A 14641-nucleotide genomic window follows, 5' to 3' on the forward strand; every position below is an offset into this window, starting at 1 on the left:
AGGTTTTTCCCTGCTACCAGTTTATTTAGATGATGTGTGCAAACTTCTCCGTGAGATTGCTGCAGAGAAAGAAATCTTTTGGAATAAGCATACACAATGGGTTGTTCAAACTATTGACTTGAAGCTAATTATAGCCTCTTGGCTGTACCATCTCTTCTACCTGCCTCTGTCTTTCCATGTCTAGTACCTAATGTCTACCAAAAGTTTGTGCATGCTCATCCATGTACAAATCACAACATTGCCTATAAGCTTTCTAGAGCCTACACTTAGCAGTCCCAGCAGCTCATAGATGTTGACAAGCATATACTTCTTCCAGCTTTGTACTGCCACCAAGACACAGTATGGAAGCCATTGCCAAGTTTGATTTCAGTGCTTCTGGAGAGGATGAGTTGAGCTTCCAGGCTGGGGATATGCTGAAGGTAAGTGCAGCACCAGGCTTGACTAAACAGCATTTCTGAGTGCTGCCAGATCATTCTATGCTCCCATTTGCCTTGACAAAACAGATGAAGACAGACATCTAGAAACTAGGATACAAATGCAGGCTACTCGACTCCCACAGGGATTGCTATAGGTCAACCAGCAATTCCCAGGCCACTTGTGCCTGTCTCCACTTCACTTGATTTTAGCGGCATAAACTATGGATTTAGTTGGCCTACAGTCCTCCAGTAGTCAGCAGGGAAGGATAAGTACCTTTGCTGGGGCAGAAATCTAGTTCTTCAGTAGACAGATTTTGAGGGTTCTGTCTGTTTTCATTGACTATATAGGTAGTCTAGGGTGACTATATTTAGGATGACTATGTTTAAAGGCAGGCAGGATGAGTGTGGTCCAGAGAGATTGCTGACTTTCCCATTTCCAGCTCTTAAACTGTTTAAAAGATGCATGTATTATAGAACATACACCTAATTTTTCACTGTAAGTAATTACTGTTAGTTGCTACAGGGGTTTTAGACAATTGCAAACAGAAGAGGAAAAGTTCATGAGACAGTCTGTTACACACATAATAGAAGAGTTTAAGAGGTCCTGGGCTAATAATATTATATACACCCTTGCAGGAATTTAGCAATGGAGGAATGGCAGGAGTAGAGTTGATCATATATAATACAGAGCATGTGAGAGTTTCTTTTAAAGTTGATTTGCATGTGTTATGGTAGAAGACTTCTTGTTAACCCTACCAAAGTCCACAGATGAAGTCACACACTGCTCCACGCTAAGTATTTATCCATTTCTCAGACCACAGCATAGCTGTTCTGTTTCAGTTGAAAATGCCTGAGTATAATTCCTCTGTAAGGCCTTAACTCCTCCACTGTCCAACGGGATGGTGTACAATAGGATCTAAACCCTTGTTTGGCCAGGGAGCCTTTACTACTTTCCTGTACAGTCCCAGCTATTCCAGTTAATAACAAGATGTTGGGTCTCAGCCTTGTCTCTTCCATCACCACCATTTTTTATTTTATTGGCCTTTTAATTCTTGAATCTTAGACAAAGCTGATGACATCTGGAATTCATTAAGATCAAATACCCGTTTTTTCCAGAGGGCTGCGAGAAGGTTCTGGAGAAATCACTGTCTCTCTTCGGTGTAGATGAACACTCTCACTTCTAATTCTTTTTTAGGTCAAAAGTAGTCCCCACATCCCTACTGTCCCATGATCTTTACCTGATATGTTCTTCCTCAGGAGACTGTGGTTTCATCAAGTTCCTGCCTGGGGTGATGGTGTTGTTCAGGTCACTTTTCCTTCTGTTCCTCAGCTTCCCTTCCTGTAAAATCATTATAAGCTAGAGCTTCCTTTCAGAGTATGTTGGAAGCTACTGAGGAAAAGTGTCAAATAACGCTACACATCAGTATTATTATTAGCTGTCACAGAGACTTCACTACCAGAAATCTCAAACTGCCTCCTGCTTTAACATCCTTGAGATAAATGAAATAATACCTTAGCCGCCCAAGCCACAGTAACAGTAAATTAGCCTGAGTAGCATCTCTCTTCTGGCATATGCACACATGCATTCATATCCCATCATGAGCCCCCTCGTGCTGCCTGCACAACCTGCTGGCTGTCTTTTCTGATTTATAAAGGAGATAAGATGAACAGTATTGATGTAGAGATTAGAAAACAGGAAACATGAGGCCCTCAAAGAGTGGTGACAGGAGGAAATCCACCCTCTCACACACACACCCCCCCCCACATCCTTCTCTGAGAATATGACACACCGAGAGAAACCTGCCAGCCCTGCACTGAGAACGAGCAGGTGGGTCTTTCTGGAAACCTTGCTGCCAACAGAGCAGGGCCTGAGCATGAGCAGGGAATAGCTATCATCCCCTTTGGTTGGCCACAGAAGCAAAAAAGAGCCTTGATCTGGCAGGGATGAGGGAAACAGCAACTATACAAGCAGGAAACTCCACATCTTTCTATTCCCTTACCTTTCTGTATCCAAATGCATAAGAAAGGCATATGTGGCAGGCAAGGCAATGGAGAATTGGCCCCAGAGACAGTAACATCCTGTTGCCAGCACCAAGCAGTTACAACGTGTGTTAGGCTCCCAAAAACATGAGATTGGCTTACAAAACAAGTATTATCATTGTTAACAATAGATTTCAAATTAAGTCTTTTCCACTTGCTTTTTCCTTTTAAAACTGTCATGGCTTATGCTTTTAGGCTACTCTCCAAAACCAGGGGGAACAGAAACATGTTCTATTTCATAAAGAGGAATTCTGGTCAGAGGAGTTGGGATATCAAACAAAACACCAAATACCACAACATTTGCAGTAAAACCACAGTGTGGTTGTATCCCTGCCCTCTCTGCTCTAGCATAGGGCTGTATCAGGGGCCATTAGCCAGGGAGCCATGAATGTGGGCAGTCCCTGGTTGGCAGTGCAGTCCCTAAGGACCATTACAGTCAACATTAATGTGGGCACACTTGAAGCCGCTCCAGTGTGTGCTGTGGACTAGCTTCCTGCTATCCTACAATCTCTTAGGTCTAATAGTGGCTTTAAAGTACTTTCTGCTTCCTTTTATGTACCTTGGGAAAGCTCAGGGCAGCTGAAGAATTAACCCACTAAATAATTCTTGCAAAAGGACATGTGAGAGTACATGGCAACATCTGTGCAGTCATAACACGCACACACAGAGATATAGCTCTGTTATCCTTCCATGTACATACATGTCAGAGGAGTTTTCACAGAATTTTTTTTCATCCCTTTTGAAACTGAGATGCTCCAGTGCCAACTATTAAAAGCAGCACAGAGAACTCCTATAACCCCTATTAAGTACTCAGAGCTAAATTTCTCCATTTTACAGACATCAGACATATGCAGATGACATTGCAAGCCACCTGGACAGGCGTTCAGATGAAGGGATAAAGTTATCAAGCAATCCATCTAATTCTGCTTGGCCTTCTTTATTGCTTCATTTGCTCTGAAGTGGACATCAGCCACTAACCTTGCTGTGCGGTGGGTGGGAAGTAAAGCATATGTAGAATTCTCTTCTATTCTTACAAGAAATTCCAGGTTTCTGCCAGAATCTTGGTTACTTTTGCCTTTCTTGGGAGACACATTTATTCCATCCCTCTCTCCATTGCAGGTTTTGAGCTCCCAGGAAGAGTGGTACAAGGCTGAGCTCAGAAGCCAAGAGGGCTACGTTCCTAAGAACTTCATTGATTTTCACATTCCCCCGTAAGTGTCACAGAAACTGTAGGCATCACCATCGCACGTTTCCAGAGTGCTTTCAAAAGCATGTGTGTGTGCATGCACAAAGGAAGACATGACAAGAGGAAGCACTAGTTATACTACAATTTAAGGCTGTCAAAGATTGCCATAATGCTATATGCAGTTCTTCCAGTGCATCTTCTTTCTACTCTAAAGCATCCTCTGTACTTTCAGAGCTGAATGGTTCTCAATGCTCTCTGTCACTCCCAAGTGACTCCTTTGTTACTGTTGCTCACTGGGATGTGGCAGGAACTGCATTTAGTTCTCCTAGGCCAGAAGGAGAAGGGAGAATAATCATGATGTGAAGTCTTGGCGACAGAGGCTGAGCACAAAAGGAAGAGCAAGAGATCTCTCTGAACATTAATTGTAAAAATGAATTATAAAATACACCCCCCCTCCCGACTCTTAACTATATCAACCCTCTTTTCCCCACCCTGCCACCCGCGTTCCCTGATCCCCGCAAAATGTGTGTGTGAGTTTCTCTCGATACACTAGAGGTCAGTGCAATGCTACACGAAATGTGACAGCGGGTGTTACTCATGGGTTGACAGAGATGATAGACCAGACATGCCGCCCTGCTCCCACACACATGCAGACACACACCCCCCCGCTTCTCCACGTTTCGTGACTGCACACCCAAACACAGATCCGTCACAGGACAGACATACCTTCATGTCTCTCTTCCTACTGAGTAGACGGCACTGCACTTTCAGAAAGGACTGATGGGTGTTTAAATGCGTGTTAAATGTGCTGTCCAGCCCTGTGCCATAAATATTGACAATATGTGACATTTTTACTACCTTTTCCTTTCAGTTGGCAGAAACGCTCCCTGAAGCCCCTCTTATTGTCCTCTTTTGAAAAATTGCTGCAGCATTTCAGGAGCAAACAAACAGAGTGTGCACCAAGCCCAGTACTGCTAGCTGTAACACGCTGGTGCCCTGAGCAGGCAAACTGGGAGCACACAAGGATTCTGAGGGTGCAAATAAGTGCCACTGCCCCCTTACCAGCCTTCTTGGACATAAGCCAGCCTCCTTGGCTGAGCTGAAGGACATTATTAGTTTGCTATGCTTGTACTTTAGGGCCTCAGGGCGATGAGATCTCCCAGTCAGTTGTTCTTGTTCACTCTTTCACAGGGCTGTGGCATCACACAGGGACACTTATTTTTTCACACACATTTTTCTCATGATGCTTTTTCTGTGCAAGAGCTGTGAAGAAATATTTCCACTTTGATGCTTTTCTAAGAGTAGCAGGTCCACACTTTGAAGCAGTTCAGGTCAGATGCTAGAACCAGATGTAGGGAAGAAAGCTGTCTTTTATTTTTGATGGGCCATTTTTTCCCATCTTTGTCTTGTCAAGTAATCATTGAGATAGCTTATCAATGCTGATTAAAATCTGATTTCCCTTTTCTAATGATACATAGGTAAACCGTGATGATAGTAAGGAGAAGTTTAATGAAACTCAAAAGTGGAAATGACAGAGCTTATGAAACTATCAGTCCTTAATTTTAATGCAACACAGGCAATTAAGCATTATGTAAAAGCAGAAGACTGTAGACTGTAAATCTTGTTAGCTGTGGAGTGGACATATAAGGGTACATTATTTTTATTTTTTTTCTCTACTGAAAAATTCTTATTGACACTGTATTATTTTACTATTTATGGTGACTTTCTCATTATTTGTCCAGTGCCTTATACTATCATTTATCATGCCTGGCTAAATTTACATAAGTGTGCTTATGTATTCTGTATTTCTTCAGTTTTGTAGTATTGTAACTCCTGCAAGAACCAATTTATTAGTACTAAAACTTTCATAGCTTGCTTCTGCTAAAAATTGATATGTCCCTTACCATATATCCATTACAGTCCAGTAATTTTCAATCACTTTACCAAAAGCAATTTGATGTATATGTCTGAGAATTCTATATGTATGTATATATACATACACATTTGTAATTTCAAATTTTTGACTAATAAAAATTTTTACTAATACTGTACTGTACTGTGCCTGTAATTACAGTTTCAGCTGTGTTGCTTCTTAGCAAGCCAAAGTGTACATTGTTCTCTTTGCATCTACATGATTTTACTGCTCAAAGTACATGGTCTGCACCCATCAAAACCCTGTACCTTAGCATGTACATGGCCACTGGGAGTAGTCATGTGGGCTCCTCTGATCCTTTTGTTTTGTCTTTCCTCCACCCTGCTCATTCACTTCCCTACCCTCAATTTTTTGTTCCTCACATTCCTTATTCATGTCTCCATGATTTTTCCCACTTGACAGCTGGTTTGATGAGAGTATATCCCGCCACGAAGCAGAGAACATCCTCATGAGCAAAGGAGTTGGCTCCTTCATTGTCCGAGCCAGTCAGAACTCTCATGGTGACTTCTCCATCTCTGTCAGGTATCTGCTTCTCACAGCATTTTCCTGCTTCTTTTCCTGTTTAATGGTGTCCCTAGCCTCCTCTTGACAGGATTCCTAATGTGATGTAGCCTCCTGGGAAGTTTGCATGCTGCCAGTCACTGGCAGTGCTGCTGTGTTGTGAATGAGAACAGATTAGGCATCTGATTCCCAAATGTTTCTGTCTCTTTTCAAGTGACACAGTGAATGCCCCATTCCAAAGCTGCATCTCCTGGTGATCTGCTTCTCTGAAAGAGCTGCAGCAAAGCAAAGTGGTACATGGGACATCTCCCACAGTGCAAAACATGTGTCTTCCATTTGGTTTAAATTTCCTGACAGCTCTGGTTACTGAATCCAAGAATTCCACTATTACCCATTAAAAGATGGCTCTTACACTGTTAACTTATTTTCCACAGGTCACTTAACAGCCATTGGACAAGAATGGCTTTTAGTTGCTTCCAGCCCAGCTGCATTTCAGCAACTTATTGTAGCTCAGCCCTTCTCAGAGCATTTGCTGCAAAGCAGAGCTCTTAAATGCTGGTTGGTTTCCCAATTTCAGTCAAACAATTGATAACCAGTTTTGAATTAGAGCAGCAGTTAGCAATGTCTTTTCTAAGCAGTGTGTATTTTCTGATTCAGGGAGCTCAAAAAGTATCTGGGAGGAATGCAGGAAAACATTTTGGTTGCATTTACAGCAATAAACTAAGTACAGTCAGGCTCTTTCTCTGGCCCCGAGGTCAAGCAATATGGCAGAGCTCAGATCCATATGACTGAACCCTCTTCACCCCACAGAACAGAACAGCTGTATTCAAGCACCTCACTGCAAACAGTTCCTGGCCCACTCTGTCCCCCTAACCATGGACCAGCACTCTCTAGGGAAGGACTTTTTCATTTAAACCAAAACCATACTAACACTTTAACAGCCTGTGTGACTATCGCACTCCAGGATAGCACTCAGTCCCTGCCTGGTCCCCATTTAGTTTATTTGTGCAGATTTAGCCTCTTAAATGAGTGTTTTGAGTTCCTGGAGTTGCACAGAGCAAAGATGTAGGTACCAAAATATCCGGTGCAAAGAGGAATTGTCCAAATCAGACAAGAGGTAAGAGGAAGGGAGTCAGTGGGGAAGCAGAGGCAGAAAGTTGAGACTGTTAATTTGTCTTGTAATAGCAACGAATAATTCCTTCTTTTTTACTTTTATGTAGGGAGAACGACCAATAATAATGATATTACACTAAAAATTATGCAATTATACAACTCAGTGTATGGCTTCATTTGACTGTGTCTGCATGTAGTGGTGATGCCCATGGTGTGAAGAGGTATAATACATCTCTTATAGTCAGTGCAGACTGGATGTTAACAGGAATCTGCAGAGGCTAGTGGGTAGACTGCAACTGCACCTTTGTCTCCCATACGAAGTACAGAATAAGGCTATTGGCTGTTTGTGGCCCTGAAAGCTTCTCTGGCCTCTATTTCAAAGGAGAGGCTTTAAAACCCTGTGCTTTTTTCTGATAGGTCTTTGTGACTGGGCAGCCCTGTGGTGCTTCATGTTTGTAAGTTGATAAGTCTTTTGAAATACAGAGCCACATCTAGGTCCAGTACAAACAAGGACTTCCATTGCTTTACTTTCCAGAAGTCTGGATTTGACCAAGCAAGAAGCTTTTGTTCCCTTCTGGAAAAGATTTTTTAAAAAAACATAGAAGTGCAGTCTGGTTGATGATCTCTTACTTTTCTAATTGGATCCAGGCATGAAGATGATGTGCAACACTTCAAAGTGATGAGGGATTCAAAGGGTAACTATTACTTGTGGACAGAGAAATTCCACTCACTAAACAAGCTGGTGGACTACTATAAGACAACTTCCATCTCCAGGCAGAAGCAGATCTTCCTGAGGGACAACAGCCGAGAAGAGAAGGTAAACACAAACTATCCTTAGATGTTTCTCAGTAAGAAACCTTTCTGTGGAAGGAATTCAGCCCATGAGAATGTCTCAGGGTCATACGATGGAGAGTCTGTCCTTGGAAACCCAGTCACATCACTACACTGGTAGGCCCTGCAACGTAGATTTTTAGTGGATTCAGTGGTATGTATAGTTCTATAACTGAGCAGAATTTTCTGAGTGTTTTGGATAGCAATAGGTAGGGTTGCAAATCTGCATAGAGGTGCTTTGCAAAAGCTGTGCTGAGGCCCCAGAGCTGAAATTCTAAGATGCCTTACACATCCAAGGGAAGCAGGATTTACCTTATTGAAATGTCTAGATTTCGTAAGAGCAGATACACAGCTGACTGGTAGGTTGCGTCTGAGAAGAATTTGAGTCTGGTTTCCTAGTGTCCTTGAATGCACTGAGAATGCAGTTGTTATTACAGTTGAAAGTTTGTCTGCTCAGAAGAATCGTCCATCTTCTGTTACCAAACAAACACAGTAAGGAGTGTGGAGGAACCAAGGGCAGAACCTGGAGCAGTGGCTGGTAGGAACTGAAAAGTACTGCTTAGAAGAACATAGCAGATATGGGAACAAGCCATGCATTCAAGGAAGATTTAGCAGATGTTTGAGAAGGCAGGGAAATCCCAGTCCAATGAATGCCTGGTTTTGTGCCAGGGGAACAAGCAAATGACATAGTAAAGACTACTATGCATTGCACACACAGTGCTGGGAGTGAACATGCCTGATCGCTGCAGTAATCAAAGCCCTGTTTTACTGGGAAACGGATTCTGGTATTAAATTACCTGGATGTGCAGGTAGAGGCAAGGTGGAAAGTATGTGACTTGCTCACTGCAGCAGTAAAGTTTTATAGGGTGCATGGGTCATTCCTGCTGGCTCCAAAAGAGAGATGATATATTTTTCAGCCTGAAGAAGGGGCTTGTGTCTCCTCCTAGACTACTTATGCAGAGCTTTAAAAATGCATTAGTAAGGTATAAAATAGAGGCTATGGGACCTATGAGAGAAAGCTTACAGCAAAGAATTGTCTGGGGAAGGAGAAGGAAAACTGTATGCATGTATATCAGTAAAACAACCCGTTTGGGCTGACTGTGAGCAGAAAGGGAAAGAGAACAGCATTTGCTCCAAGAGGCAGACAGGCAAATGAAAGAACAGGAGTCAAGTTTGCCTTGGCAAATACTCTGTACATTTGTTATGGTGATGGGCTCAGCAGGGTATGTTTAGCAGTCATCACAGTGGGGTTTCTGTTCAGAATTCAAATTTCTAGATGCTACAGCCATATGATAAAATAATAGTAATATACAGATTTCAGTGCAGTCTGCAGGGCAGTATTTCCAAACAGAGTTTGGTTCCTGTGCCAGTCCTCACATCAGTGGCCACATTTTCAGCCCAGCACATTCCATTACTACCCACTCTTCAGATGAGGAATGGCTGACGAAGATCTAAAATTCTGAGTTGTCCTTCTGTTCAGAGGGACAGGATCTTTCCTGTGGAAGAGGCTCCAAGGTAGAGGGTAGTGATAGTGATCAGCGTGTAACAACTGCTAAGCTTCAGCCAAAGATGTGGTGTAAAGCAAAACCTGACCTCACTTTTGTGACCTTTCTTCCATCAGGAGCGGCATGGTGGGAGCCTAGAATGGATGGGCCGGGAAGGATTCCACCTGCCTGGAGCAGCTGGAGAAGATCATTCTTCTATATCCAAGAGATATGTGGAGCATCCTATCCCCATACTGCAGCAGCAACAGGTACTAGCAGGAACGAGGGGCTGGGACATCAAGCCCAGGCACGTGAAACATCGGCCATAATTACTTGGTAGTGAATGAACAGTCACTTTGTCAAAAATCTGCCATCCTAAACATGCTTTAGGAAGCAGAGTCAGTTAGGTCTTCATATGGGAGTAGCAGCGATGATAGTGTCAGCTTGGGGAGCTCTTTTGATATGTAATAAATATACAGGCTTTTATTTAGTTCTGTGATCCATGACTGATTGACAAACCAGCAAAAAATAGAAGTCAGTGGCCCTTTCACTGGGAACCTGAGAGTATTCCTAGGGAGGTTTGGGGGCTGCATCCCAAAAACTGGAAAACAAGAAATGGTGTCATGTTCTTGCTTTGCTTAGGAAAGGACATAAAGTATCATCGAGTGAGAGTGCAGAAAAACACTCCCAAATCTTGCATGCACACACACATATGGTTTCAGGAACTCGTCTCTAGTCTATAAGACAAATGAAACATTGCTGTCTGTTTCTTTTTTCTGAGTTATGCTACTGAAATTCAATACCACAAAAGACATCACAGGGATGAGAAATGACTGTGGTAACCCTAGGAGAGTTTGGTTTCCTTCCAGAACCTTCCTTCCAGAGAAAGAACATTCCTCTTCCCCCTTCCTATTCTGGGCCCTCTCTGCACTCTTTCATCATGTTGCATCCCCGATGTGTGGTGTTTCTTTACTCCTTTGCTTGCATAGGAATGGAGAGGACAACAGCACTACCTGGTGCTGTCTTCAAATTTCTTCCCAATTAATTTTGGGGGAAATATTTTTCTTGGTGTTGGCTCATGTCTCTAACTAGAGACAGTGTAGCATCATCCAAGGAGAAGACTTGTCCTACTGAAGAAAAGAAATCTGAATCCATATCGCTTAAGGCATGAGAGCTCCTACATAGCAAGGCCAGGGACAGTTGTGAAATGGCTGTTCTCTCATCAAACGAGCAGTGTTGCCTGCCAGGAGACTGCTGATGGAATACAACTTCTGACAAAGCTGAGGGCCTGCATGCTTTGGAGCACAGTCTATGCATGAGTCACATTTGATACGGAGCAGAAACATTCATAGGAGTGAAGCATCCACACAGTAAGTCTTGCAGCTGCAAAGCCAGATTGATTTCATTCACTTTCTGGCAGGGACAGGTGAGGTGCAAATTGTGCTTCAATCTCGAGAAGCCTCAGCAACATTTGAGGCTGACAAAGGTGGAAGAGTGGAAGAGTGGATGCAAGAAAGGAAGCAGCAAGAGGGAGAGGAGAAAAGCCTGTTTACAAGCAACAGCAAGCACAAACTGTTCTTCCTCCCCTCTGGTGATACAGCTGATCACACCTTGTGTCACTGAAGCACTGCTGCAACCTGAGCTAACATGAGAACATATTCTGTCACACCATTATCAAAAAAAGCTCAGTGCATACACTAAGGGCCTGAAGGGATGAAGACACTCTGCCTCTCAGCTGTGCAGACAAAAAAGAACTTGCTCCCTAGATCTTGCCTGCTTTCTCAATCCATCTGTCTGGGATGATTTGTGTTGATATGACTTCACATGTGTGCTCATATGGCTTCTTTTCTTTGAACCTGGTTTTGACTCTTTCTTCTTTGGTTAATTGGGCTACTGGATTCTCAGGCTTACTCTCTGCCCTTTACAGCATGAAGCAACCCAAGAAAAACGTAAGTAGTGAGTCCTCAGATACACAGTCAGCTGCATCAGCACTGCTGCCATTCTACTGGCATACAGGACAGAGAAAGAGCAAGAAGTGGGCAGGACTGGAGCATAATAACTCCAGACTGGCGAAAGTCCCCTTGGCAAGCACAGCTTTTCAACTGTGAGTTAGAACTGCCCTAGGTTTTGTCCAAGTCCTAGAGGCCAAAAAAGCCCCTCTTTGACCACTTTTCCCAGCAGCTGTAAAACACAACTGAGGGCAGTCAACTTTCAACTTCTATGACAAAAAACCCAAAATGGAACAGTCTAAAGTGGACTCTTCCATGAGGGGAACTGCTTGCAGGACTGCAGCACAGGGACTGTATTGGAAGCAGACATCTACGATGATTTACTTGACGGTTGGACCCTAACTCCCTGGCCATGAGTGACTCTTAAAGACCCTCGTTTATACACCTCAGCATATACATGACTTTTTCTGTTTTCTTTCTAGGATAGATATGGTGGGAGCCTGGACAGGAAAGATGGGCTACGTGGACTAAAGGATCATGGCCAAGGAAGTGCAGCAGCTATGCAACGGAGACACACAGATCCACTGCACCAGCAGACACCGGTAGGTGATGTACCTGGAAGGCCCCATCTGCCCAGCTCAGTTGGCAATGGCCAAGCAGTCTGGGCAATGTCACCTGCACAGAGGTTGCATGAGAAATAGTGAATTAAGTCTGTTGGGATATATCTTAGAAGAAGTTTGAGTCTCAAGACTCTACCCCAGCCACCTGAATCTGCTTCTGGGGCTCTCTGAGGGTAGGATTACAGTGTTATATGAGCATAGTTCTATGACTGCTCTCCAGGCCAGCCTTAGTTAACATGCACACTTAGTAGAAGATGGAACTTAGCATGAGCTCACAAAATAGGCATCTGGGACATTGTGAATGAGCTCAAGCTCACCCATGGGTTTGGATCAAGCATGAGTCCAGTCCAGTAGAATACATTTCTGAAAACCTATTGATCTTTCCTAAAGGGGTTCATGACCACTGATGCAAGGGACTATCAAGTATCTTTGCCACCACAGCCAGGCCTTCCTAAGCCCAACAGCTAGATATACAGTATTCATTAAGTCCTCATGATACTGTGCCATGCTACAGTGCTCCTTCTGTCTTGCAACACACTTGTAGTCACACTGTCTCGTCCATTACTTTTTGCTTCAGTTCTGAGAAGACCTGTCATCACTTGGTTCTACTTGTATGCACCTGGCACATCTTCTTGGACCTACTATGCTATGAAAGTGGGACTCACCTACCTGTCACCCTTATGTCTCAGAGCCTTTTAGCACAGTGGATGTGAGCATGATCTGATATGTCTCTGACAGTACCTCACACTGCTCTCCTGCCTGGATCCATACTTGGCAGTTGACCTTAAGTACCACCTGCTCTGTAAATTCCCACTGTGTGAATGCCTGCATAGAGCATAGTATCTTTCTCTGCCTTAGCCCATGATTCCATTGCCAACTCCAAAGTATTTCTCCACCAGCTCCTAGGAGTGTGACCTAAGGCACATTCCTCTTCCTTGAGGAAATGCTTAGCCCAGAACAACCAGAAAAGGGAAGGACAGCAGACCTTTCTCAAGTGTGATAGAAAGAGGACAGATTGGATTAAGAAATTTGGAACAAACTGGGAAACAGGGACATGTCTTCTTTAGGCAAAAGCCCCAAATCTTTATTATAATTTAGCTCAAAATACAATGATTTTTATCTCTCAGAGGCTGTAGCAATGAATAACAACATTTGTCACACCCCATTGGTGATCTAGAAGCCACAGAGCCAATTATAGGAATGTCTGTCTGTCCAGCCAAATAATTAGGAGTCATGTCTAAGCAGGGCCCTGAATGGAAGATTTAGCAAAAGTTAGTCAATCTTCAAACAGATCTCTCCATCTGTGCGCACAAAATAGACCTCCCAAATTGTCCATGCCCCAAGGTGTGGGAGCCAACAATTTCCCAGAAAGAAGCCCATGCTATGTCCTTTAAAATCTGATTTCCAGTCAAAATGGAAGATTGACAGCAAAGTCTTTTACAATTAAGTTCTCATAAGAAAAAAATCTGACTATAGTGCTCGTTAAAGTCCCACCCCCAAATAAACTGATATACCCAAACAGTTCCTAAATCCTTTTGATTTCAGGGGACTGACCTTGGGTAGGGTCCAAAGAAGGTTTAAGACCCTCCCCTCTGCCCAGAAGTGCCTGAAAGAGCAAGGATCATTGTTTACAAAGTTCACTAGACTTCCCTGTATGCTGGATCTCTTTATGTATCCCTCACAGTCCTCTGCTAGCCAAGGACAAATTTCTATATCCATACCAGCACCAGCTCACCTCCCTAGAGCCATTCACTTATAGCATACAGCCCAGCAGGACTCAGGCAGGAGCCTTTTTTTTGTGCTCCCGTAACTGGCTTCAGACATGGCTACCACAGCTGATCTTACAGGGAGGAGGAGACAGAGCCATGTGAACATTATTCCCTGAGGACCTGCTCTCAGTCTGATTTTTTCACCTTATGGTGTGAATACCCATGAATTACTGAGGCTGCTGAGAACCTAAGCACTGTCGCTTAGGTATCCCAGTAAATTGGTCCCTCCTTCCTGGCATCTTGGCCACTTCCTGGTTTAATTGCCAGATGGTCTCAATTTCATCATTGCTTGTCCTCTCTTAGTGAACATAATGTACTGGGGCATAAGAGGGTGGACAGGAAGATGATCTTTAAGAGTTCTGGCTCATTGTTTCCTGCCTGTCTCTATCTCCTTTCCAGCGAACGTTATGGGTCCGTGCCTTGTACGACTTCGATGCTGTGGAGCATGACGAGCTGGGCTTCCGCAGTGGAGACATCTTAGAGGTCCTGGACAGCTCCAACCCATCATGGTGGAAAGGACGTCTGCGTGGGGAACTCGGTCTCTTCCCTGCCAACTATGTCACACCAGTTCCCCTGTGAGGGCACAGGATGCCTCAGAGTGCCATATTGGAGCTGCTCTTCTGACATGACAGAGACAGAGGGAGTGCATCTTCCCGTGCTCCCAGGGCATATAGTGTTTATGTTTTTGTCTTAATTTATTGGCAATTTCTCTTTTGAAATGTTGGTATGAAAGGGAACCCTTTTAAGAGGATAGGAATTTTTTCCTCTATTTTTCACATCCACAAAGGGGGGGGGGGGG

General features: G+C 43.7%; 1 protein-coding gene across 1 annotated transcript; it reads left to right on the forward strand.

Moving 5' to 3' along the window:
- Window positions 1-329: 329 nt before the first annotated feature.
- Window positions 330-14421, forward strand: GRAP2 (GRB2 related adaptor protein 2). Its single transcript, XM_026868092.1, has 7 exons — window positions 330-419; window positions 3576-3667; window positions 5978-6097; window positions 7838-8006; window positions 9642-9773; window positions 11936-12055; window positions 14242-14421. The coding sequence occupies exons 1-7, from the start codon at window positions 342-344 to the stop codon at window positions 14419-14421; spliced, it is 891 nt and encodes a 296-aa protein (XP_026723893.1). The 5' UTR covers window positions 330-341.
- The last annotated feature ends 220 nt before the right edge of the window (window positions 14422-14641 follow it).

Source organism: Athene cunicularia (genome assembly GCF_003259725.1).
Source record: "Athene cunicularia isolate RWA chromosome 1 unlocalized genomic scaffold, athCun1 chr1_part2, whole genome shotgun sequence".
Taxonomy (NCBI): domain Eukaryota; kingdom Metazoa; phylum Chordata; class Aves; order Strigiformes; family Strigidae; genus Athene; species Athene cunicularia.

Bases quoted from the DNA above. Each gene is read 5' to 3' on its own strand.
- GRAP2 (XM_026868092.1), top strand. From the start codon at position 342: ATGGAAGCCATTGCCAAGTTTGATTTCAGTGCTTCTGGAGAGGATGAG. The intron at 8,007-9,641 runs GTAAACACAAAC...TTCTTCCATCAG, and splicing joins ACAACAGCCGAGAAGAGAAG to GAGCGGCATGGTGGGAGCCT. The intron at 12,056-14,241 runs GTAGGTGATGTA...TCTCCTTTCCAG, and splicing joins CACTGCACCAGCAGACACCG to CGAACGTTATGGGTCCGTGC.